General features: G+C 38.7%; 1 protein-coding gene and 2 long non-coding RNA genes across 3 annotated transcripts; all 3 read left to right on the top strand.

Moving 5' to 3' along the window:
• The first annotated feature begins 3,434 nt into the window (after positions 1–3,434).
• LOC117296464 (uncharacterized protein C2orf73 homolog) lies at positions 3,435–7,326 on the top strand. Its single transcript, XM_033779408.1, has 4 exons — positions 3,435–3,578; positions 4,422–4,837; positions 5,354–5,466; positions 6,244–7,326. The coding sequence occupies exons 1-4, from the start codon at positions 3,520–3,522 to the stop codon at positions 6,457–6,459; spliced, it is 804 nt and encodes a 267-aa protein (XP_033635299.1). The 5' UTR covers positions 3,435–3,519; the 3' UTR covers positions 6,460–7,326.
• A 5,128-nt stretch (positions 7,327–12,454) lies between these two features.
• LOC117294436 lies at positions 12,455–16,045 on the top strand. Its single transcript, XR_004519531.1, has 3 exons — positions 12,455–13,135; positions 13,733–13,859; positions 15,962–16,045. It is a non-coding gene; the product is annotated as an uncharacterized LOC117294436 (long non-coding RNA).
• A 380-nt stretch (positions 16,046–16,425) lies between these two features.
• LOC117294430 lies at positions 16,426–22,750 on the top strand. The gene is made up of 4 exons (XR_004519530.1): positions 16,426–16,491; positions 18,454–18,545; positions 20,244–20,337; positions 22,311–22,750. It is a non-coding gene; the product is annotated as an uncharacterized LOC117294430 (long non-coding RNA).
• Positions 22,751–24,110: the final 1,360 nt, after the last annotated feature.

Raw genomic sequence — 24,110 nt, 5'->3', positions numbered from 1 at the left:
ACCGCCCCCCCCCCCCCCCCCCCATAAGTCGATAACTTTGAAACCAATAAATCATCTCATAAACCACGAGTGACAAGCTACAAAAAATCAATTACGCTCAATAAACAAAATATCAATTAAATAGAAAAACAACCACTCTAAATGCAGGGGAGGATTGGCAGTGATGACGTCATAACACTTCATATCTCGACGGTGTGCGTGACAAAGGGAACCATCCCAATTTATTGTCTTTGGAGTATGTTTCCAAGAATGTATTACAACATCAATCATTTTGATGTAATTAATTTTTGCGATACAGTGAAACAATGATGTCATTTGAAAATGTCACTAATGTTTGTTTTCTGTCTCACCGTAATGTGGAGCTACCAATGGTTTTGTATACGAAGGACACAAAACGCGGTTTACTTTATACATTGAAAAACAACGCTATTGCGGCCTTCGACTGTTATCATTATGTTTTTAATTTTACATCCACTGTAACCAGAGCATATAGGTTTTGAAAGAGTATAACGACTGGCAGATTTTAGAATAATTATTTAGCATTCTAGTTGTACTCGTACTTTAATCTCATGACCTTGTTGAATTTCGTATTAGTATATAGGGGCACCATTGGCGATTGTGCGCTATCCAGTGCGGTCCTCTGCTAATCTATGTGATATATCTTTTCCCAGTGACTATGCCTTGTAGTATGGTCTTTGGGTGTCCTGGGGGTCGATTTCACAAAGAGTTGAGACTAGTCCTAACTTAGGACTAGTCCTAAAGGATATCCAAAACGTACAGCTAGTCCTAAGTTAGGACTAGTAACTCGTCCTAACTCGAAGATAAGACTAGTCCTAACTCTTTGTGAAATCCACCCAGGACTGTGCCTTGTAGTATGGTCTTTTAGAGTCCTTTTGACCGGGTGATGTGACCATACCACCACAGTTTCCTCTTCTTGCAAGCAGCTCCTCCTATTGGTTCAGTTACTAACCTGCAATCTTACATTTTTAAGAGTTTGAGCGTAAAGAAAAAGAGTAAACTTTGAGGTAATATAAAGGGTTCTTAGCCAACCTATAATTATATTAATATCATAGACTTTTTTAGAATTTAATGGACGGTAAAATCTATACTTATTTAAAGTTCCCAATTTGAACATGATGATATTAATTTTTTGAAGATAATGGAAGCAAGACTTTGCACAGCAAAGCTGAAATCAAAAGAGTGAGGAGGTGAACATTGAAAAACGGAACATTCAAATGGCGTATGAGCAATCACACCCCCAACTTCACACACAGGTAATTATAAATAATTAGTATCTGTCACTCTTTGCTTGTCACACTCACTGGTAATTCTTATTTGTCGCACCGTGAATATGTTAAAGGCACTGGACACTATTGGTTATTACCCAGAATAATTGTAGCATAGAAACTACACTTGGTAACGAGCAATGGAGAGCTTTTGATAGTATAAAACGTTGTGAGAAACGGCTCCCTCTGAAGTAACGTAGTTTTTGAGAAAGAGGTAATTTCTCACTTAAATAAAAGACTTCAGCTGAAGCCTTTTATTATGTATCTGAAAGCACACTATCGTGCAACAAGGACGGTTTTTTGTTCGTTCATTATTCTCTTGCAACGTCGGTGGCCAATTGAGTCTAAATTTTCACAGGTTTGTTATTTTGATGCATTTATGTTGGGATACACCAAGTGAGTATACTGGTCTTTGACAGTTATACCAAAACGTGTCCAATTCCTTTAATACAATGAACCGGGGCTAAGTGAGTTTTGCCGGCTCGGACGGCCACTCGTGGTAAATCGTACATGATTGCGGAACGAGCCTTCTCAGCAAATCAAGTTAGACGCCTGGGATCGCTTGAAGATTCTCGGTTGAGATTGAATCAAGTTGGACACAGTTTGCATTCCGATATATTGAGACGATTCCTGTCATTTTCTTTTAGACCTTTCCCTTCTTAAATTAGGGGTATTGGAAATAGAGACACGCAGTTTTTTGAAGTTTTTTTGACATCATGTTTTTTCCCCACAACGATACGAAAAAGTCTTTCTTTTAACCCTGAAAGAACCCATTGTCTCCTCAATCAATTCCTCCTGGATCCATGAATTATAATCCCCTGTTCAGACGACCTAAATACCGATATCGGTAACAAAAATCACCAATTCAATCAAACGAAAGTCCTATTCACTGCAATAGTTGTCCCACTTGTTTATCTACCGACTGGGAATACTTGGTCCATTATCTCCACAATCCACCGACATTCCAATTGAGACAAAATTCATCAGATGTCCAGATCCATAAGAAACCTGTTCAATTACTTCTTTTCACTAATTCCCTCGCATAATACAATTGGACTTCCTTACTCTTCTACAAATGCTCAAAACCAGGCTTGTAGCGAAATGAAATAGATACAACCCAATAATTATTCCAAAGCAATTTCAATGACAGAAATGATAAAGACGTAACCTTGACCGATTTAAACTGATGCGACGACACTATTCTCTACATCGAAAGACGTCAGAAAGACTCAATTTATAGAGACAGACTTACTAGTAAAGCTAGAGTTTAATTGATAACTGAAGAATTAGGCAATTTTTAAAATAACCCTTTCTCATAACCACCTGTCCATATTAATGTTGGGGGGTCGATCAAAATTATTTACCAAAGTGGACAACATTGGCTGGTGTGGACCGTCTCCGTCGAGAACATTGGAGTGACGTCATGTTCTTTACAGTTATTGCAAGGTCAAACTTAGATGTTGTTCCCGATTACATGCACACAATGTTGATAGTGTGCTAATGTGCCTGGTTTATTGACAAAGGTTCGTGGAAAAGGAAAAGGGGTCTAGCTAGGAGTAGTATTTGTTTTTCCTACGTAGGTGGTAATATCTCGTCATGAGATTTATTTAATGTCAAAACACTCTAATAGTAATCACTTTTCGAGTGCATTTTTTTGTTATAAGTTACTTATTTGCGTACGTGATATGCTACTGCTTTAAATCAAGTTATTTATCAAAGGAAGACGAGCGCAGGCGAGTAGGCCCGCGTTCGAAACGTTGAGACCAAACCGGCTCTTCTCAGAGCCAATTACATTCACTCAAAAGAGATTTACACATGGTTGTACCCGCAAGTTTACTATTTATTTATAGTTTCCTCCTAAGTTATAGCATGTATCAATCATATTTGTGTGATGTATGTTACAGCTCTGCATAAAATTTGGTAGGCCTATATCAACCCTTGCAGATAATGGTGGTCCGCGTAGTGACAAAATAAATTTTACCTAGTCGGCCAAAAGAGGGCGCTGTCTACACTTGGCAACAGGGGAGCGGAAAACGAATGATGCACAAGTTGTGTACATTGGTTACGCTGCGCTCTGCGTGCTGATTTGCAAACCAAAACAACGTGCACTCGCATTACATTCCCTACACACAGCCTTGCAAACCGGAAGTGTTCAAACGATTTCTTTTACTATTAGTATTAGTAGCAAATCCTACTTTTATATTTCGTCAACTCAGCAATAAGTGGAGCAATTATGACTCTGTACATGCCACCACTGTCAACCAAGAAGAGAGGAGGGGAACAAAAAACAGAGTAAGTAACATTTTAAACATGTTAATTTAAAAAGACTATTTTAATTTAGTAAATTTGTACTATCGGAACTCAATCACATTCACAAGTGACAAGAAAACACAAGAACTTAAATTGTTTGTAAAAGGGTAACCATTTGTATAAACCCAATGTGTATAAAAAAGAGCCAGACTAGGTTGTTTTTACTGAAATTACTTCTTATCTTCTTCCAATTGTTGGATTGGACATAAACACTACATACAACATAGGCCTATTGACACTGTCACCGTGTGCCAGCAATTATGTGCAGTGACTGTTTTGTATTTATTGAAGGCCATTTTTTATTTGTGAATTGAATGTGTGAATGTACTTCTAGAAACTAAAGGCTCCCCTGTGAGCGCCTTATAGTTTCTAGAAGTAGTGTGACTGTATAATTACCATCTAAATAAAACAATCCCCAGTGTACATTAGGTGTAGGTTTAATAATAATAAAAGAAAAATAACTGTTGACTGTTTCTTGCCTATATATTGGTCTTCTCTATCACAAAAGAAACGCCTGGTTGATTTTGCATAGGCCCTAATGATCAAAAGCCATTGTTGGAGTGAAATTGGAATACTGATTGCTCCCTTTTTCCTCCAACAGTGCCTTTGGACCTGTATACACAGCTCAATCGGGATGTTTGTTTGTTTGTTTGGTTTATTTCCATTTGCACAACTTGAAAACACATATAAAATACGTGTAATTTTCTATAGACTTTGTACAATTTAATCATTGAATTCATCATATACAAGCTCATTGTACGCTGTCATCTACATGTCGATGATCTTTCAATTTTTATAATTGTTTAAAATTCTTGTTTCTTTCAGCTCCGACACTAAACGTGTATTTGGTAACTACGAGGAGAACCTCCCCGCTTCCAAAAGCCACTACAGCACCACCCACAGCAACATCCCAAGCCGGCGTTTCTCACCGGCCAAGTCCCGAACCCTCTCCCCAACCCGTCAGCACAACCCACACCCATCCCAGGTCGGGTTCCTCATGCAGGATTGCCGTCTGCTCAACGCACCAATCTGTGACGTCAAACCGCAGGCGAAGGAAGCGACCCAGGATCCCAGTGGGGACATGTGGTGGAAGTGGAAGGAGGGCCAGGGGGAAGTGAAGAAGGTGGTTCCAAAATACAGTTACAACTCCACGAACAGAGACCAGTTTCGGACACCTGAGAAAGGCCAGACTGGTCAGACAAGACATGGCAGCAACCCTAGTACTCATACCTCAGGAATCGGTGAGGTCACACTTTATATTTTTGACAAAATAGGCCTAATGCTACGTTTCAAAAGGTTTAGTCTATATACATACTGTGTATTGTGACATTAATTTTCCCCCCAACTTTACAACCAATGATTCTTTAAATTGACCTGCACAGAAATTTGCGAAGCACTTGTAAGAATGTTGCTTAGCAGAAATTAGTTACCAGCCAAATGTCAAACATTTCAAATGTTGTGACTGGTGCCCCAGCCATTATTTGCTTAGCATAGAACAGCTAAAGGCTGATTTTGCCGGTGCTGCGTGAGTTTCCATTACGAGCAACGAGAAAACCTGATAATCAAAATTCTTCACAAAATACATCAAAAAATAGAATTAGCTGTTGCAAACTGCTTGCCAACCAAACTTATAACCTATGTTAGTAAAAAATATAGTTTAAATCCCATGTTGTTTCAGCCCTGCTTATTTATAGCAAGGTATAATCTTTAAAAAGTGTGTAGATTTTTAACCAATTCTGTGTTCTTTTTTTCTACAGTGCCAATAACAAGTCTTCCATCTGAGAAAGGGCCTCGCCTATTGGTTGAGCACATCTCATACCAACATCAGTACGACAGCCGCACGAACCCAAGCCAACCAATCAGAGGAAAGGTAATTACTTCAAAATTTTGAATCATCTTTATTGATTAGATTGTCCCTCAAATTCTCAACTCTTAGCTCAGTGAGGTCTTTCAGGATTGAATTTTTCAATCACATGAGACAGCACTTATTGTTTTTAATGAAAAGTGAACACTCTCTGTCGTACTCATTTACCTTGTTCAAAAGTGCAAAAAGATCTGGGCCCAATTTCATAGCGCTGCAGCCTGCTTAACGGTAAGCAAATTTGTGTGCTTACTGTAGCAGAAAAATTTGCTAAGGTGCAAGCGTTCTCCCCAGGTTAGCAGAAAAATTGGGCGGCCATATTGCGCTTTTACCATGGATTTGCATTGTGACGTCATTTATTTTCGTGTGGTAAGCACCAGAAGATTAGCATGCCTTTTCGTGTGCTTACGGTTAGCAGCGCTAAGAAGAAATAGAAATTGCACAGTATGCACAAATCGGCCGCTAAGCAGCGCTATAAAATTGGGCCCTGGCTGCGGACTCACTTTTGGGCTGGCGTAATTCAACGTAGATATCCGACAGGGGCAAAGTGTGCTACTGAAGAAACTGGGGAGGTTAAACCGAACAGCTTTCCTCTGTCAGTGTATCACCCAATATCTTGTGTTTGCTACAGCATGGAGTCTCTTACATTCGTGGGCAGCTCACTGTATCAATCCCTTTCCTCACTAAATGTTTGAGAGTATGTTGAGAAACAACAATACTTAGAAGATCCCATATGCATTGTTTCAATGTCACTAAATTTCATTTTCATTGTTGCTTTCCCGACAGAAACACGGCAGCTTTGTGTGGGACTGCTTCCATCCAGTTTCCCCAGCCAAGCTCACAGTGAACAGAACGACTTTACTGTCAGCACCATGGGCGTCTAACACACAGGACGATAAGCAGTTGGGAGAAGCTACCATTGGATACCAGAAAGAAGTTGGGCTCGGCACGTTGGATTCAACCATACCGAGACTGTCAACCTTGCCCTCTGTTGCATCTTGAAGATTGTGGCAAAAACACAAATCTAAGAGGACACTGTCACTAAAGTAATGATGAATCCAGGGGTGCATGGGTGCCTCCACCCCCAGCAAGTTTCAATCAATCAGTTGCCGTCCAGCCCTCCTGGCATTAAACTTTTAACTACCGCCGTAATTATCTCTTTGAGTCATCCCTCTTGGAGTGGGATCAACCCCACTCCCCCCAATTTTCAAACTGGGGTGACGGCCCCTTGGAATCATCTCCAGAATTTGTATTGCTCTGAAAAAGGATGTCTGACTAGTGAGAAGCTTCTAGATAGACTGATCTTGAGCTGCCACTTCTGACTCCTCCACAGACCCGCCCAGTCAAGAGAGGTCCCTTTTGATTGCATTGTATCTGTTTCCGCTAAGCAAGATTGTTCTGTGCTAAGCAAGTTTTTGTGCTTACAGGCTTTGTGAATTTGGGCCCTGCTAAGCCAAAATTTGCAGATAACAAGTCACAAACTATACACATTACATTGGTAATTGAGTAGTACATGTACATGTAACTATTTTTGCTGCAGGGCAACATTTTTCTGCGCTAATCATTTTAGTTGTTCGAGCGCAGCTTCTTTTTGAAAAAATAAACCTATGTGGTTGGGGCCCCGAGACCTCGCTACATGTACATATGTATGTAGTACTGTACTTTTCTAAGTGCTACTAACTTGAGTCTTGCCAACAACAATTATATGAAATATTATATATTTGTGTTTCCACTCTCAATTTTAATTTTTGTTTGTTAAAGATTCACCTCGATAAAAAGTTATTTGTATTTAAAATTTAAAGTCAGATTTGTATTTGAATCAACTTCTTTGTACAAAGTAATTATATGTATGAATATTTTTATATGTATATTGGGTGATTTTTGATAATAAAGGTACAACATTATTTGATTTTATGAAGAGCGATTCATTATTCTCTTGTTATTCTCAGGGCCAAAATTTGTATTCGAAATATTTAAGTTTATTTTAACACGGAATCCACATTTAATGTTTTATTATACTTCCTCTTTCATATTCCTTGTCCCTGCCACTTGGTCAGAATTATAAGAAGTAGCTGGACCATTCCTTCTGAAACGTATTTGAAAATGATTAAGTTTAACAAACATGCGAGAGGCCATAGAGAGGCCTTCAGGCCCCCTCTTCCAAATGCTTCATAGAATTTCCCTTTGCTCACATGTTTGACCACCCATCCCCTTTTTTATTCCCCCTTTTAGATCAAAATATTTTTGTCTGACAGGTGCCGATTTAGGTCTAGCGCCCCCTTGTGGCCTTGTCGCTCAAGAGTTTACTTCTGATTTTCTGAGCTGGTTGTTTACAACTTAGCATGAGCTCCAAAATGTCATCATCAATGTTTTGCCGTGCTTTCGATAACGTAGGAAAATTCTGTATTATGCAGTACTAACGAAACAGCCTTCAAGCTCAACATCTTGAATATAAATAGTTTCCAAAAAAATTGCACAAACGCAAACTTGGGGCCTAGCCTACTGTTTGTTTTTGGGTCACACTTTTCGTCTGCTGCTATGGAGGAAGGAAGTCATACTACTGGACAGTACACACGGTCACCGATTCTTGGTCTAGCTACCTTGTGAGCATGCTTGAATTGATCAACTTTTAATTTCTCATTGCCCCGTTGTAAAAACAGTGTTCCCTAAACTTAGATGTGTTAATCATTAGATAGGTAGTATTGATCAATTCTAAATTCTCCCTACCTCTAGACACACGCTATGATTTCTATACCATTGAATATTCCATTCTCTTAAAGGTATTGTTCTCTTCAGAAAATGCAAATCTTCAAATTAATCATAATCCCGCCTGGAAACACTGGTTTGCTCATTAACAAGCGCACTTTAGTGTTTAGTTACGAGTACAAGCTTCGACCACCCCTGTCAACAAAATAGCTTGTCCCGTATTTCCAAGTATGGTTGTAACTTTTGCCCACTAGGAACGGCGGCTCTTTGTGATGCAAATGAGATCCGAGGTGGCGTGATTCGAGGAGAGAGGGGAGAGGTTGTCTGCGCAGCCGGCCGGCCATGTGCGTTACTTCGAAGGACGAACGGACGACATGAAAAACAGCTTTTGCCAAAAAAACTTCAGGTTTTCACCGGAATTCTGAAGGAAGACTACTGGAAAAGTGTAATGGTGAGTTGAGAATTGTCTTGTGTTATGAACTAAAGTGTGGAAAAGAATTTTCATTCACAAAAATTGAAGAAATGTTGGTGTTTTCTGCACAAGGAATGCGCCAAGTTTTGAGACCCCGGGCGTCAGTCTGTTGCCGTGTGTACCCAGACGTCTTATTTATTAATAAAATTTCGGGTAGAATTATGACAAAAACTGACTGTTTTGGGAAAGTTTCCCGGTATCCTACCACCACTTTATTATTCGTTATGGCCTAAAATAGTAGTATGCCTATCTTATTTCATCAAATGAGATATTCCTTTTTGTAAAAATGAGTGAAAAGGTGGTGGCAGGATACGGAAAGTTTTTCCATTTTGGTCAACTCGTCCTTCAACAAACTCGTACATTCCAACAGCCCAGGTTGGACCCGGTTGGACTCGGTTGGACTCAAATGTAAGTTTTTGAACATATAAATTAAAGACCAGTATTCTCAGTTGGTGTATCCTAACATAAAAAAATATATTCTGAAAAAAAAACACCATTTGCCAATTTGTTTTCTGCTGAAGTGAAAGGGCATAAAACACCAAAATTATTCCCCAAATTAACTAGATGAACTGTTGAATTTTAGCAATATTCATGGTTTCCATTCGTCTTGTAGGAAATGTAATATTTGTGGTTCGGGAGTCAGGTTCATTGTACAACAAACATGAAATCCTAAAAGTTAAAGCTGTTTTGTACAACTTACAAGCACTTAGCCCAGGTTGGACTCCTTGGTTGCAGGCAACGCGACGGAGTCCAGGGTATAAAGGTCCCGTACCATTACGAAAAAATTTGTAACATTTAAAAAAAATAATCTAACTCAGGAAGCATTGATCACTACCGCCCTCTCGTGGCGGCTGGAGATGTGACAGTCTTTCTTAATTTGCCCAAGCTGCAATTTTGTTACGGCGCAAACTTCATTTTCCTCTTGCTTTTTTTGAACGCACGACTTGCTTGCACAAATTTAAAAAGGGTCATATTCAAATTCAATGATTGCACCCGACGTACTGCCAATTACGGCACTATACTCAAAGCCATGCGCACTTTAGCCCACACTATCAATTGGTACATGATGATCACATCGCCAGTGCAGAACTTCGGTTTATTTTCGGCAATAATTTCTTCCATGGATGTAATTGTTAGGTGTGAACTAATTGAAAATGTACTAAGGGACACTAAGAATATATGAACAGAATTTCAACTTCTCAAATCAGGTAAAAAATAATGAAAATTTTAGTCAAATTTGTGTTCGCATTGTAAAGAACCTTTATACCCAGGACGTCAGTGCGGTGGGCTGACGTCCTACCAGGGCTAGCAATCACCCAATGACCAAACACAATTAATGAAATACAGTAGGCTACTGCATGATTGTTTAGTTTATGTTTTTTATATATAGTGGTGATTTGTTACCTCTGTGAAATTCATGTGCTTAGCATTCATTTAGTTGACAAAATTGGCTGATAACCTTCAGCGCATGCAGCTGCAGGCATTGCTGCATAATTTAACAGTTATGTGTTTTGACTCACAAGACATCAAGGAAAAAAATGTTATTTTTGTTAATAGACATAATCTATCCGGGTACATGAAATTAATGATTTAGGGTAAAGTTATTAATAGGGTAAACTTGTTATTTCCAAAAATATTAATTCTTTATAAAGATGCTGTTGGTAGCCTACAGTAGTGTGATTCCATTTCTTTCACTCAAGTATTGATGTTATTGCATTGCAAGAAAATTTATATTATGTATAATAATACCAGCATAAGAATAAAAACACTTGACTATATCAACGTTTTGCTTGCCCTCTTCAGGGAACCACGGGAGCATATCTGGAGCATACTGTTTGCCATGTCCCTCTTATATTGGCGTGTAGATCGTAATTCCCATGAAGCCAATGAAAAAGCCTATTGGACCCAATTGATCTCAAAAAGTTGTCATACGTTTTATAAACACTTGGGTTAGTAGGATTTGAAACTTTGCATGGTGGAAAATAAGATATAGAAGAGTTTACGGTAACACCATGTAATAATAATCTCTAAATGAGTTGGGGTGAAAAGAACCGTTGGATTAACTCGACGTTTCGATCAGTATGCTCTGATCGTCTTCTGGAGAATGCTGGACTCTGATGCTGCATGCTGCTTAAGTACTGGGCGGCGGATCAGCGGTGATGCACGAAGGCGGGAAATACAGTACTTAAGTAGCATGCAGCATCATAGTCCAGCATTCTCCAGAAGACGATCAGAGCATACTGATCGAATGTCAAGTTAATCCAATGGTTCTTTTCAGAACCACCCCAACTCATTTAGAGATTATTATTACATGGTGTTACCACAAACTCTTCTACAACACTTTGGGTTGTTGTTGTTTTGTTTTTTTTTGTGAACAAACAACATCAGTTCTCTAAAAAGGACACATGCAGTTATGTTTACAACACTGGACACCTTCAGTAATTGTCATAAACCAGTCTTCTCACTTGGTGTATGTCAACAGTATTATTCACAAAATAACAAACCTGTGAACATTTTGAACTCAACTGGTCGTCCAAGTATTGGGATAATAATAGAAGAAAAAACACCCTTGTCATACGAAGCTGGTTGCTTTCCAGATACTTGAATTTGAGACCTCAAATCAAACTCAGATGTCTCGAAATAAATTCAAATATTTTAATGAGAAACAACTTTTTTCTCAAAAATTACTACTTCAGAGGGAGCCGTTACTCACAATGTTTTATACTTTCAACATCTCTCCATTGCTCGTTATCAATTAAGTTTTTATGCTAACAATTATTTTGACAAATTACCAATATTGTCCACTGCCTTCAATCGGCAAATGATTTGTATAAAAATATGCGGTCCGAATCCTGGAAAAAAGGTGATAGTAAGTTTAAGTATGTGCTTGCTTTTATGTTCTTTTTCAGGTGAAGGTGAGTTTCCTTATGGTCGGTCACACCCACAAGGATATCGACCAGATGTTTTCTAGATTTTCCATCCATATGTGGCGTTACAAGGCAATACACTCTCCCGGCTTATAGACCTGATTCAACAATCGTACCAGAAGCCGAACACAACAGACTCTCAAATGCCATCAACTTCGGGGACTCAGATAGCATCAAGACTTAATCAAATTGCTCAACACAGCAAGCTGCACATGTTCAAGTTCACATTGACACAGGTTTAGACGCTTAATATACCGGTACACATGATGCAGATGGCACCATACTTTTTTTTTAACAGGATGTACTGTACCACAAGCATGGCAGGGATCGTGGAGACAATTCATAATGATGTAGTGATGTCTTGTATAGTTTCATTGTCGGTTATAGTTTCAATTCAATTGAGAATCTGTAAATGTATGCGTTACATTATAATATGCAATAAAAACAAACAAGAGCAACAAAATCAGTTCACCTAAATAGGACAAGGGGACTCATCTTCACATCATGCTTATCCTCCAATCAAGTTTGCAGAATGGAGTGGTGATAAAAACCTATACTGCACGGCTATCACTACCTGCGTCTTGTGTGTCCTATGTCACGCGCCAAGTTTGCTTGAAGATAAATACGTTATCACATGCGCGCGTGGGAAATACAGAAAATATAGCGTGCCTGCATCCCATATCCAACTCGGCCTTCGGCTGAGTTGGATATGGGACGCAGAAGCGCTACATTTTTCCGTGTTCCACTCGCGCTTGTGTGATAACTTATTATGTGAATAGGATTGTATTAATTTCCACTGGAATTACATTGTACAATGTTACTGACACAAAGAAAAACAACTCAAAAGTAATAAGTTTTTTATTCTTCACTGGTCATGCAGGTAAAGCAGTTGTCTGAACAAATAACTGGGGAATGACAAGCGAAGGGTGGTTTCCATGTGTAGTAGGAGAGGGAGAGTGGCCTTACTTGTTGATGGGCCTGCCGAGCAAGGAGGACGAGCCTGTAAAGCAGTTCTTTATACAAAGAACTGGGGAATGACAAGCGAAGGGTGGTCCCTATGTGTAGTAGGAGAGGGAGAGTGGCCTTACTTGTTGATGGGCCGCCAAGAAAGGAGGACGAGCCTGTAAAGCAGTTCTCTATACAAAGAACTGGGGAATGACAAGCGAAGGGTGGTCTCCATGTGTAGTAGGAGAGGGAGAGTGGTCTTACTTGTTGATGGGCCACCAAGCAAGGAGGATGAGCCTGTAAAGCAGTTCTCTATACAAAGAACTGGGGAATGACAAGCGAAGGGTGGTCTCCATGTGTAGTAGGAGAGGGAGAGTGGCCTTACTTGTTGATGGGCCCCATGTGTAGTAGGAGAGGGAGAGTGGTCTTACTTGTTGATGGGCCTGCCAAGCAAGGAGGACGAGCCTTGAGAATCAACCACAGGCTGTTAAAAGGGACTTTCAACCTCTTCAACTACATAAGCTCAAAAGTGATATCACCAAGGCCAACAACTTTCTTAGTGCATCAGAGATGCTGGAGTGGGAAGAGTTGTTGGCACAACTTGATGAGGAGGGCCAGTTGGGGACAGGTTAGTAAGGAACATTTACTTGTACAAAGTATGACATTGCTTTGCGAAAAGGAAGTAGACGAAGGTGAGACTGCTCAGTGGTGAAGTGTTATGAGAAAAATCTTTTCTATTTTGAGCATCGTTTGCCTGAAAACATAGCAAACACACTAGTTACAATAGCTACAATAGAGCAGAAGCATGAAACATACTAAGGTGAGGTGTCTCTTAAACAAAAAATGCGGGATATAAACGGGACAAACATACATGTAATACAATCAACAGAGCATCCCACGGGCTAATACTCTGAACAGAGACTATTATAGTAACAACTGTCATTAAAACATGAAGCCAAATAGTCTCAATGAACAATTGTCTGATAAAAGAATGGTTTTCCTTGAAACAGGATTGAATCTAATGAAAATACGATTTAAAAAATCTTTAAAAATACTATGGAGACCCAAGACAGTCTCAGCAATCCTCTGTGGTGAAAAAAATCAGTTATTTATATTTGCATGTCCAAAACTGTCATTCTGTTTACCAATCATTTACGCCCTTGCTGAAAAAGGCACAAAAGTGAACTTTTTTTTTACTTGTACACTGTGACTGTCTCATTAACAGAAGATGGAGATCACCGTCACTTTGTAATGACTTAGTAGCAAATGCAATTGAGAGGGAAGCCACCCAAGCTGTTGTTGAAGACTTAACCGATGATGAACTCTCTGATGACAATCTCAATGCAGTTCAAGTAATTACCCTTTTAATTGTTCCGGGGGGCGGGGGGGGGGGGGGGGGGGGGGGAATGGCTCATCACATTGCTAGGGAGAACTTTTTCTTCAGGACAACTCCCAAGCCCCTGCTGCTCTTGTTTATTTGCAGAAATACAATGACCCAAATTTTCGCAGGTCACTTTTGTTTACATAAATTTTTTCAGCGTTTGTTTTTTGCTTACTGAGCCTTCAAAAAAACAACAAGCTAAAAGCACTTTATATCAATCTACAGTGTATAATGAGCTTGGACTAACTTCATAGATTGGGTTCAATGTTTACTGTTAGAGTTTAGAGATTCAAGTTCCTTTAAAGCCATTGGACACATTCGGTAAACAGTATTGTCCAAAGGCCCACACTTCGTGTATCACAACTTATATATAAAATAGCAAACCTGTGAAAATTTAGGCTCAATCGGTCATCGGAGTCGGGAGAAAATAACAGGAAAACCCACCTTTGTTTCCGCATGTTTCGCCGTGTATGACATGTGTTTACTATAATCCATAATTCTTGTTGTCGAGAATTGATAATTGTTTTAATGTTTTCTCAAAAAGTAAAGCATTTCATGGAATAATATTTCAAGAGATGTCTTTTATCATTACCTTCTGTAAACCCTGTAAGTTATTTGTAAATCTGGGAACTTTTTTTTTCCTGTTCCGAAAATGTATAATGGCTTTAACGCAATTATCAATACTAAATAGTGGCCTTTGTAATAAAATTGTGTGCATGTTATTTGCTATAAAATTCTTTCTGAGAGCTCACTGCTAACAATTCATACCACACCACTATGAAGAGATTGTTTTCAGGCAATACGCCCAAAACCCAATTTGTTCTTGTTGTTTTTTGCAGCATCTGTAATAATCCTGATTTCCTTCATTCTCCATTTATTTGTGCTTCAGGAAGACTTGCCATCTTCATCTCCAAAGAGATCTACCCATCAACAAATAGATGAGCTGTGAGCACTTTCCATTGCAGGTAAATTATTAAAAACGTAAGTTTGAATCAAAACACCCAAATAGAGCTTGCTAGTTAAAGGGGCTGTGTTGCCACAATAATAATAGTAATATAATTATTGATTTTTGTATAGCACTTTATCACAGCCTGAAGGGCATATCAAACCGCTCTGACATTATTACCCCTGGTCACCGGTCCATATATTTCATTGCTTAAACCATCTCAGCTCCCCCTGGGGAGTATACCGCCGGTGCTGAAAGTTACCATGCTCCAAGCTACTCAATCAACCATCTCTGCCCTTACAGGTACCCCATTTTAGCCCTTGGGGGGGGGGGGAGAATCTTCATAATTCACATGGAATTAAATGAGAAGCCAGTTTACATGATCGAGCAATCAGTATGCACCATTTTCCAATGGGAAACTTTTGGACGGTCCGTATTGAAGGTTCTCGCCAGCAGTGCGCATGCTCATACGAGAGCAATACTGAGCACGTGCGCGCATGCTCAGAGCTGCACAAGAGGACCATTAAGTCTGCTGCCACCAGCGTCTCAAAAGTCTCCCATTTCACTTTTGCATTTCTGAGGTTTTCAACCATGCTTCTGTGTGCAGATTGTCTGTTGTTTGTAGCAGAAGTTTTGTTAGTATAAGAAATTGTGATCTAAATCCGACTGGGTTCCAGTTTTCTGGGTTTTTTTTTTTTTTTTTTAGAGTTTTCAATACCAGTTCCTCAAGTTGCTCCATTTTAAACACACATATATATTATGCGTTTCAATAGTTTACCTTTGGCTTTTTATAATTAACCACTTCCATGCCATTTTGTCCTTATAATTATTCTGAGAGCTTACTTATAATTAAGTTCATTATACCAGCACCAAGAGAACTCTTTCAGGCATTAGACATCTCTAATGAAATTTCTGCTCGTTATTTTTATTACAACATTCAATTCAAAATAATCCTGTTCAGCACAATTCCCTCCAAAATCCTGTTTTCAGTGTTGGTTTTCTACATTTATCTTTGATTGAAAGTACAAAAACAAGTCCTTGGGGAATTTATTTGAATTCAACTGTTTTAATGATTGACATTGTTCTTAAATGCTAATGTTTCAAACTGTATTTTGTTTGTGTTGCAGTATCTCCAAAGCGATCTACACGTCATCAAGAAGATGTCCAGACAGACTGGCCTATGATGAAGGAACTATACAAGTAATCTCATTTAAAAGGTAAATTCCTTTAAGTAACTTCTGAATAATTACACACAAACAGAGGTTTCTAGATAATAGATAATAGTAGAGGAATCAGATTGTTCAGGCTTTTGACAATTTTAATAAAGATTATTCAACACTGCACTCTGAAGAGATTGTTTTTAGGCATCTCTGACATCCCCAATAATAAGGGATGCTTGCGGGGTATTTGGATTCCACTTTTCAAAATAATCCTGCCAAGCACAACCTCCTCCAAGACCTATTTAGGTGGGGGCTTTTTACTTCATTTAGTTTCATTTGAAAATACAAAACAAATCCTCGGGTTAAACCAATCTATCTGAATCTTATGTGTTTTATTGAATGATGATTTTAAACACTGATGTTCCAAAAGAGATCTACCCGTCAACAATTGGATGCTGAAGACTGGCCTATAAAGGAGCGGATAGCACTTTCCAGAGGTAAATTCCTTAAAAATGAAGTTTTAAAAGGTATACCCAAGTAAAACTTTCTGTTTAAGCCTGGTTTATATAGACGATGTGACCTGAGACATCACATGTTTATAAAAGAGCCACAGAGCCTGGACTTCCTGCAGGCACATTTTGTTCAGAGCCTATAGAAGAAAACATACAAATCTTATATTTTATGGAGATTGCACTGTCTTATTCCCATCTACTTTTGATATGATGAAAGGGGGCACATCTCAAAACTTGTCCATCTTTTACTTTCATAACTCTTGGATTTATGTGGAAATTATTACACAAAATGTCAACTTTCCCATAGGATCAGTGCAGTATATTGCCTGCCAGAATACCCAAAGAATGCACAAGGTCACATGGTCTATACTTCACACGAAATGCGAAGCAAATTTACATAATGTAAACAATGAGTAGGTTGGAGCTGATGTAAACAATGAGTAGGTTGGAGCTGTAATGTAAACAATGAGTAGGTTGGAGCTGATGTAAACAATGAGTAGGTTGGAGCTGTAATGTAAACAATGAGTAGGTTGGAGCTGTAATGTAAACAATCAGTAGGTTGGAGCTGTAATGTAAACAATGAGTAGGTTGGAGCTGTAATGTAAACAATGAGTAGGTTGGAGCTGTAATGTAAACAATCAGTAGGTTGGAGCTGTAATGTAAACAATGAGTAGGTTGGAGCTGTAATGTAAACAATGAGTAGGTTGGAGCTGTAATGTAAACAATGAGTAGGTTGGAGCTGATGTAAACAATGAGTAGGTTGGAGCTGTAATGTAAACTGAGTAGGTTGGAGCTGTAAACAATGAGTAGGTTGGAGCTGTAATGTAAACAATGAGTAGGTTGGAGCTGTAATGTAAACAATGAGTAGGTTGGAGCTGTAATGTAAACAATGAGTAGGTTGGAGCTGTAATGTAAACAATGAGTAGGTTGGAGCTGTAATGTAAACAATGAGTAGGTTGGAGCTGTAATGTAAACAATGAGTAGGTTGGAGCTGTAATGTAAACAATGAGTAGGTTGGAGCTGTTCTCCATTTGTAGGTGGAACTAATAAAAAATGACAAGATCAGCACTTGAACCTGCCACCCCCAGATTAGCATGCCAGCAGTTTCCAACTGAGTTATTAAGCCCTAATGTTGACACTGTCTCCCTATTTTGCCATTGATATTTATTTTGTTCGGGGTTTGCCAATAAGAAGCCATAGCAAATGTAACTGCCATATATCTGGATCGCACCCAGGTCTACAATCAGGGCTCGACTTTGGGAGAAAAATCCACAAGACTGTAGGGCTGTAGCTCAAAACTTTTTCTAGACCATATCATTTCTTTCAAGACCTGAATCAAGATGAAAGAATTACCCTATCTACACATCACATGAAATATGAGTTTTTAGCTGTTTTTGGATCAAGCACTAAGTGAAGATTAATCTTATTTTACTTATGGGACAGATTTGAACAATATTATTTGTATTTATCTGTTTAAATGAAAAATGCAACAAAGTGTTTGTAAACACAAGTCTGCCAGACTTGTTCAGTCGTAAGTTCACTGGCCTGATGCTAAAATCTCTGGCCTTGGACCTGCTGGTCCGGTGTTAAATTCAAGACCTGACAACACAACCAGGGAAGCAGCAGCAAGGGGATCACTGGTTTCATTTTTCAAATATCAAGTAATAAAACCACAAGGGAAACTGACTGACGACTTCCAAGGTTGTATTGTAGACTTGGGTGTGTTCCCTGGTTCACTGATAATGAAGTCGATACTAGTTTTTTAGGCATTTAACATCTCCCAAAAGCCCTGTTGCTCTGGCTATGTTGCAGCAACAACAAAAAGATCCCTTTTTACTTAACCTTAAAACAAATTCTAAGGTTGAAGCATTCTGACACAATATGGTATTGATAAATAACATTCTTTAACAGTTAATTCTCGAAATGCTTATTTCATTTTTATTGCAGCAAGGCTTTCCATCTATAAAGAGATCTACCCATCAAAAGTAGGCTTTCAAGTCTGGCCTGTGGTGAATGAGGTTCAAGTACTCTCCAGTGAGGTAATTTCCTAAAAAGGAAACCTTTAAAGACCTGCTTGAACGAATATGTCAAGTCAGAAACTTTGCTGAAATTCACTCAAAATGTTTTCAAAGAATAGGGAAATCGAGTCATACGACTATAAAAAGATTTCAATTGTGTAAAAAAACAATAATTTTGAATGCCCTTATCCAGGGCTTTTCTGAGAGATTTGCGAAAAGCCCTATTACGTAATCACTCTCAAAACGTCATCTCTGGGAGCTCCAATTTGTAAAGCCGCTTTGTTGCAGCGTGGAGGCATAACAAAGCAAGCTCCCAGAGATGATGTCAGCAGCATTGTCCTTTGACGCGCGCTCTCAACGGCAGTGTTTTTAGTTTTTCAAAAGCTTTCGGTTTGGGCCTGATTTTTTAATCGATAATTATGAAAAATTCAGAAGTGTACACATATCAAAATTACATTAAAATGGTGAACAAGTGCATTATAAACAAGTTAAAATACCATTTCCGTTGAAAACATTCCGCTCAGGTAGCTGTTTAAAATAAGTTTTCTTGGTAAGTTTTTGCAAATGAGCTGCCAATTTAACCATCAAGCTATTCTATTTCGCGCGAAATCAAATGCTGCTAAGAAGGGTCTTTCGATTTTGTTTTATGATTAGTCAAATGTAATGTTGCATCATTCGATTTTACAAAATAATCATTCAAGTGTCACAAAAAAAAATGACGATACGCTAAATTGAACAGAGTTCTAAAGGAATTTGACTCGACTCAAAACAAAATTGAATGGCCGAATTCTGAATTTAGAACGCAGTAACAACTAAAGAGGTAAAACAGTTTTAATTTGAACGCATGCAAATGAAATTGACTGCTCATTTGCCAAATTTGACCAAATTGATCTCTTTAGTAGTTAGTGCCGAATGCTCTCTAATTATAATGTTGATGTTTTATTTAAAGTTAATATTGGAAAATGCTCTTGTAGAAAAATGTGCGTATGGAATCAGGGCCCAATATTATAAAGCCTGTAAGCAAAGAATGTTGCTAAGCACAGAAAAATCTTGCTAAGCTGAAATAAGTTACCAGCTTAAATGTCAGAAAGATTACGGGCACCAGCTGCAACAATGTAAACCTTGTGCAACTTTGGCTGGTAAACCAGCTTCTGCTTTAAGGAAGATTTGTCTGTGCTTAGCAAGTTTTTGTGCTTACAGGCTTTATAAAACTGGGCCCTTGGTTGTAACAAATTATACTTCTGACCTTGTGAAAATACCATTATTGAAATGGTGAAAATAAAGGATAGAAAATAAATAGCACCAGCCTATTACAGATAACTCTTTATTTAAACTGTTCCCTCAAAAGAGAATTCTTTTCCTTATTAAAATAATATAGTGATTTTGGGGGTTGAACAAAGAATTAACTAGATCTCTGGTGTGATCCCTGGCTACATGGCAGTTAACGGTTGTATGGCTTCTGACTGGCACCCCCGAACAAAGATATTGACAAAATAGGGACACCGCCAATATAGGGCTAGATTTGCAATAAACAAGTTTTGCAATCTTCTCAGAATTGATGACACCAGTATTGTTTCAGGAAGTGTTAAGTGGGAAAAAGGGTCATCTTTGGATTTGCCTGTTTTCTTGATGGTGCTGCCACAAACTAAGTAAGGTGGATAATTTGGGGTGTTTTATTTTTTAACAAAAAATGTCTTTCTTTTGTTTACCAATATACAGCTCCAGTCTTCAAAACATCTAGTGTCAACAATATGTCTGAGACCCACTAACCATCATACAGCCTGGAATAAAGAACTACCTTATCTGCAAACAGGTAAATTGAAACCCTACAATCCCAATTCCTTCATCAGTATCAAAAGTGATGGATTGAAGGAATTGGGCCAGTAGGCTAAAATTAAAGTTGCTTGTAACAGGGTCTTGCTCCAATCTTATAAAGTACAACAATTTGGAGCGGAGTGACATACATGTGGAAGAAGAGGTTATTGAAAGATTGAGGCCACAAAATATTGGCAATTTATTTGAATAATACTGTTCTTTTTGCATCACTTGCATCTTGAAGCGACAACTCTCAACAACATTAAACAAAAAACCAGGATTTAACCAATGATTATTTAGTGTCATCTTGTTAACAAAATATCAAGGTCAGCTGTTACCATGGCAATCATTTGTTTGACCTTGGGTGAAATGATTTACAAAAATAGTTGAAGTTATTTTGGGAGTCTTTTACTAGAAATAAAAAACTCTCTACATGCTTCTATAGTTTTCACAAGAGTGATTTGTGAGTGACCCCGAGTGTTATGTATTATGTAATGTGGGAATTCAAAATGGCCACCATAAGCAGCGGCCATCTTTGTAGTTTTTAAGGACTTATATGCACCCTCTAAGTTAACGGAATGTCAATATTTAAATGGGAACGTGAAAAACAAGGTTTTCTACTGGAAAAAAACCGTGATCATGTTATCTTGCAGATCTTGGTGAAACAATCAATTGTGGCGAGTGACATAAATACTACTCTAGAACTTTGAAATACAAAGAGGGCCATATGTGCACCCCCCCCCTTTTTTCCATAAGTCTAAAAAAGCTCATTCCTAATGGGTTAAGTGAAACTTGTTTGAGAGACGAATCAATTTGACCCCAATCAAGCCTAAAAAATAGGACCTAAAAGGTTGGTTTGTTTTAACATAACAGAGTTCACACCAACATCAGAACCTCAAGCAAACCATTTTAGGAATTTGAACTTGCCCTCCAATCACTGTTGCTTATTTTTGATTGCAAAAATCAATGTAATCTTGATATGTACAGGTTTCTTTGAATAGTTTTTCCTGGTTTTCATTGTTGGTGTTCTGCAATTATTTTCGATAAAAATTCTGAAGTGAAAGCAATTCATTTGAAAGTAATTATTTTGAAGTCTACTGTTTTGTTACAGGAAGGCTTTTAATTGCCATCTCCACAGATGTCTAAACATCAAAAAGTAGGCTAGATGTCTAATAATCTTGATGCCATTTTGTCTAAGCAGTTCTCAGTTACCTTGTTTTCTGGTACTTTGGAAAATCAGTTCTGCTAAATATTATATTCCTCTCTGCTTTGTGTGTTGTTATTTGGAGCTCATTTTGCAATTTAAATTACTCTCTGTTTCTTTTTGCTGTTGATTAGAGTTAATTCGCTTGCAATTTTGTTGAGTGTTTTTTTTTTTGAGCATTTGTATTTACCTTATTTTCTTGTACTCAGGAAAATGAGTATACTAAATTTTTAATTCCTCTCAGCTTTGTGTGTTGTTCTTTGAAGTTTCATTTGTACTTTAAATTACTCTCTGCCTTTTTTTTTTTGCTGTTAATTAGAGTTTTGCTTGCAATTTCTATGAGTTTGTTTTTGTTTTGCTGTTTGTGTAATACTCACAATTATTGGTTCGAAAATTTCTCGATCGAAGCATATTTCCGCCGCTCCAAAGCCGACTGCGGCGGTATTTAATTCTAATTGGCAGAAGCACGACCTGTCTAAAACATGGAGCCTGATCGGGACAGCAATGGTCTGTTTTAATGTGTTAGCCTCCGCACCAGACCTTTCTGAATTGGGTGAGTTTCTACTTTCAATTTTGGTTTACAGATGCAAACAATTGGTATGCGTTGTTTTTTAGCTGCTAGGCTTTAAACATAGCCAGATTTTAGACCTTTCAGTACTTTGGGAGTAGGTCCATTCAAGTTTGTAATCGTATCTGCATTGGATTTTGCTATAAATAAAACTTGTTGGCATCTTTACAATTTTGTATCTGTAACTTTAATCTTTCAGAGCCAGAGATGAAGCTGTTCCCCGAAATCAAATGCAGAGGGAATCAGCTCTACTGACATCGCTGAAGGCTACATAAAGGAGAGCAACTCTGAAAACATCAGCATCTAGTCATCAGGACACCCTAGATGTTCATTGTAGAAATCTTAGTAAAGAACAATCCAATAATTTTTCTTAAATTTTGAAAACTATTCTAGATGTGTCAGTAACATGTTTTGATGTTTTTCCATTATAAACAAACAGTTAACATTTCTGTATATAAGTGCACCATTGCAAGCAAGCACACATTATGCGTTTTTATGCGCTACTTGGCGATCTTAGGGCCTTGGTGGTGTTGCACTCGAATTGTTTGGAATCCGGAAGTACAAAGCATGGGAAATTTCAAACTTAATTGCCAAAAGGGACTTGGACACATGCACGTGGCATGTGTGGTCTCAGCCCGGCCGGTTGTTTCACAGCTGGTGGTTGATCTTAAAGGTGCATCATCTTCCTCAGCGGGTAGGATGCTCTGGTGTTATCACAATTATGGTTGACCAAACGGGTTAGTTCCTAGTCTAAGCCATGGGACTAGGGACCGCGTCTCAGGAGTAGGGGGTGCCCCCTCAGACGGGGGCATGGACCTGGGCGCTCTTTAGAGTACGAGGGACCTGATGATCTCCTGGGCGTGTTTTAGGGACGTCTTGGTGGTGTGACTCTTTGAATCGTTTGGAATCGTATGGTGGTAAAATCACGGGAAATTACAAACTCCATTGCGAAAAGGGACTTGGACATGTGCACGCATGGCATGTGGGGTCCTGACTCCTGGCCAGGGTGACAGCTGGTGGTTGATCTTAAAGGTGCGTCAGGCTCCTCAGCGGGCAGGATGGTGCTGGTGTGATCACAGATGCTGGACCAACAGGAGGAGTTCCATAGTCTACGCCGTGGGACATGGGACTGCGTTAGTAGGAGTAGAGGGCATGCCCCTCAGGCGGGTGTGTGGACCTGGAGCTCCGGAATGTCGGAGAATGAAGGCCTCGATTATCTCCAAAAGCGTGTCGGGGCTGGTATCCTGGGACCTGCACGTGGTGGCCCTGCTTTTAACTAGCCTTACCAGGATGATATAGGCAAAATTAAGACCAAATTTATTAAACCGCTTGCAGCTGTGCATTTATACTCTAACTTTACTTTTATTTAATTAACCAACAGTTAATGTTACTAAAATGCAGATGCAACTTTTGTGTCTTAAACAGATTGCCTTATTAGTTATGATTTTACAGCTGTAGCCTAGGCCCTTGAAACAGATTGCCTTATTAGTTATGATTTTACAGCTGTAGCCTAGGCCCTTACTGTCATTAAAAACATAAACCTTGGTAAAAAATAAAAGTTGTCCTGTGCCTGCAGTAAAATGATATGGAGTCTGTGTTTCATGTCTTTCTTAAATTGGAGTACATGGGTGTTTATTTTTAGCCAATAGTTGTCATCAACTGGTGAACCTGGCCTACATTCATAATTAAAAGTTGGGGGGGGGGGGGTCAATTCCAGCACAATATGTAAAGTTTAGTCAAAAGGGGGCGCTATAACAAAAAACATGAATTTTTTTCATCAATTTGATTGCCTAAAAGTTTTCATCATAGCGCCCTCTATTGGCTATAAGTACTCAGCCGCCAAAGGATCGTAAAAGTTTTTGATATAGTGCCCTCTTGTGGGCGGACGTACTTGGCCACCAAATTAATACCTGTATGTAGAGCGCCCTCCCCGGCTTGAAATTCAAAAATGAATCAAGTTTAACCCCTTGCAGTTTTTTAGACTCATAATCCTGACTCA

Source organism: Asterias rubens, chromosome 1 (genome assembly GCF_902459465.1).
Source record: "Asterias rubens chromosome 1, eAstRub1.3, whole genome shotgun sequence".
NCBI lineage: Eukaryota > Metazoa > Echinodermata > Asteroidea > Forcipulatida > Asteriidae > Asterias > Asterias rubens.
The sequence above is the reverse complement of the archived record's forward strand: the minus strand, read 5'-3'. Positions and strand labels throughout refer to the sequence as shown.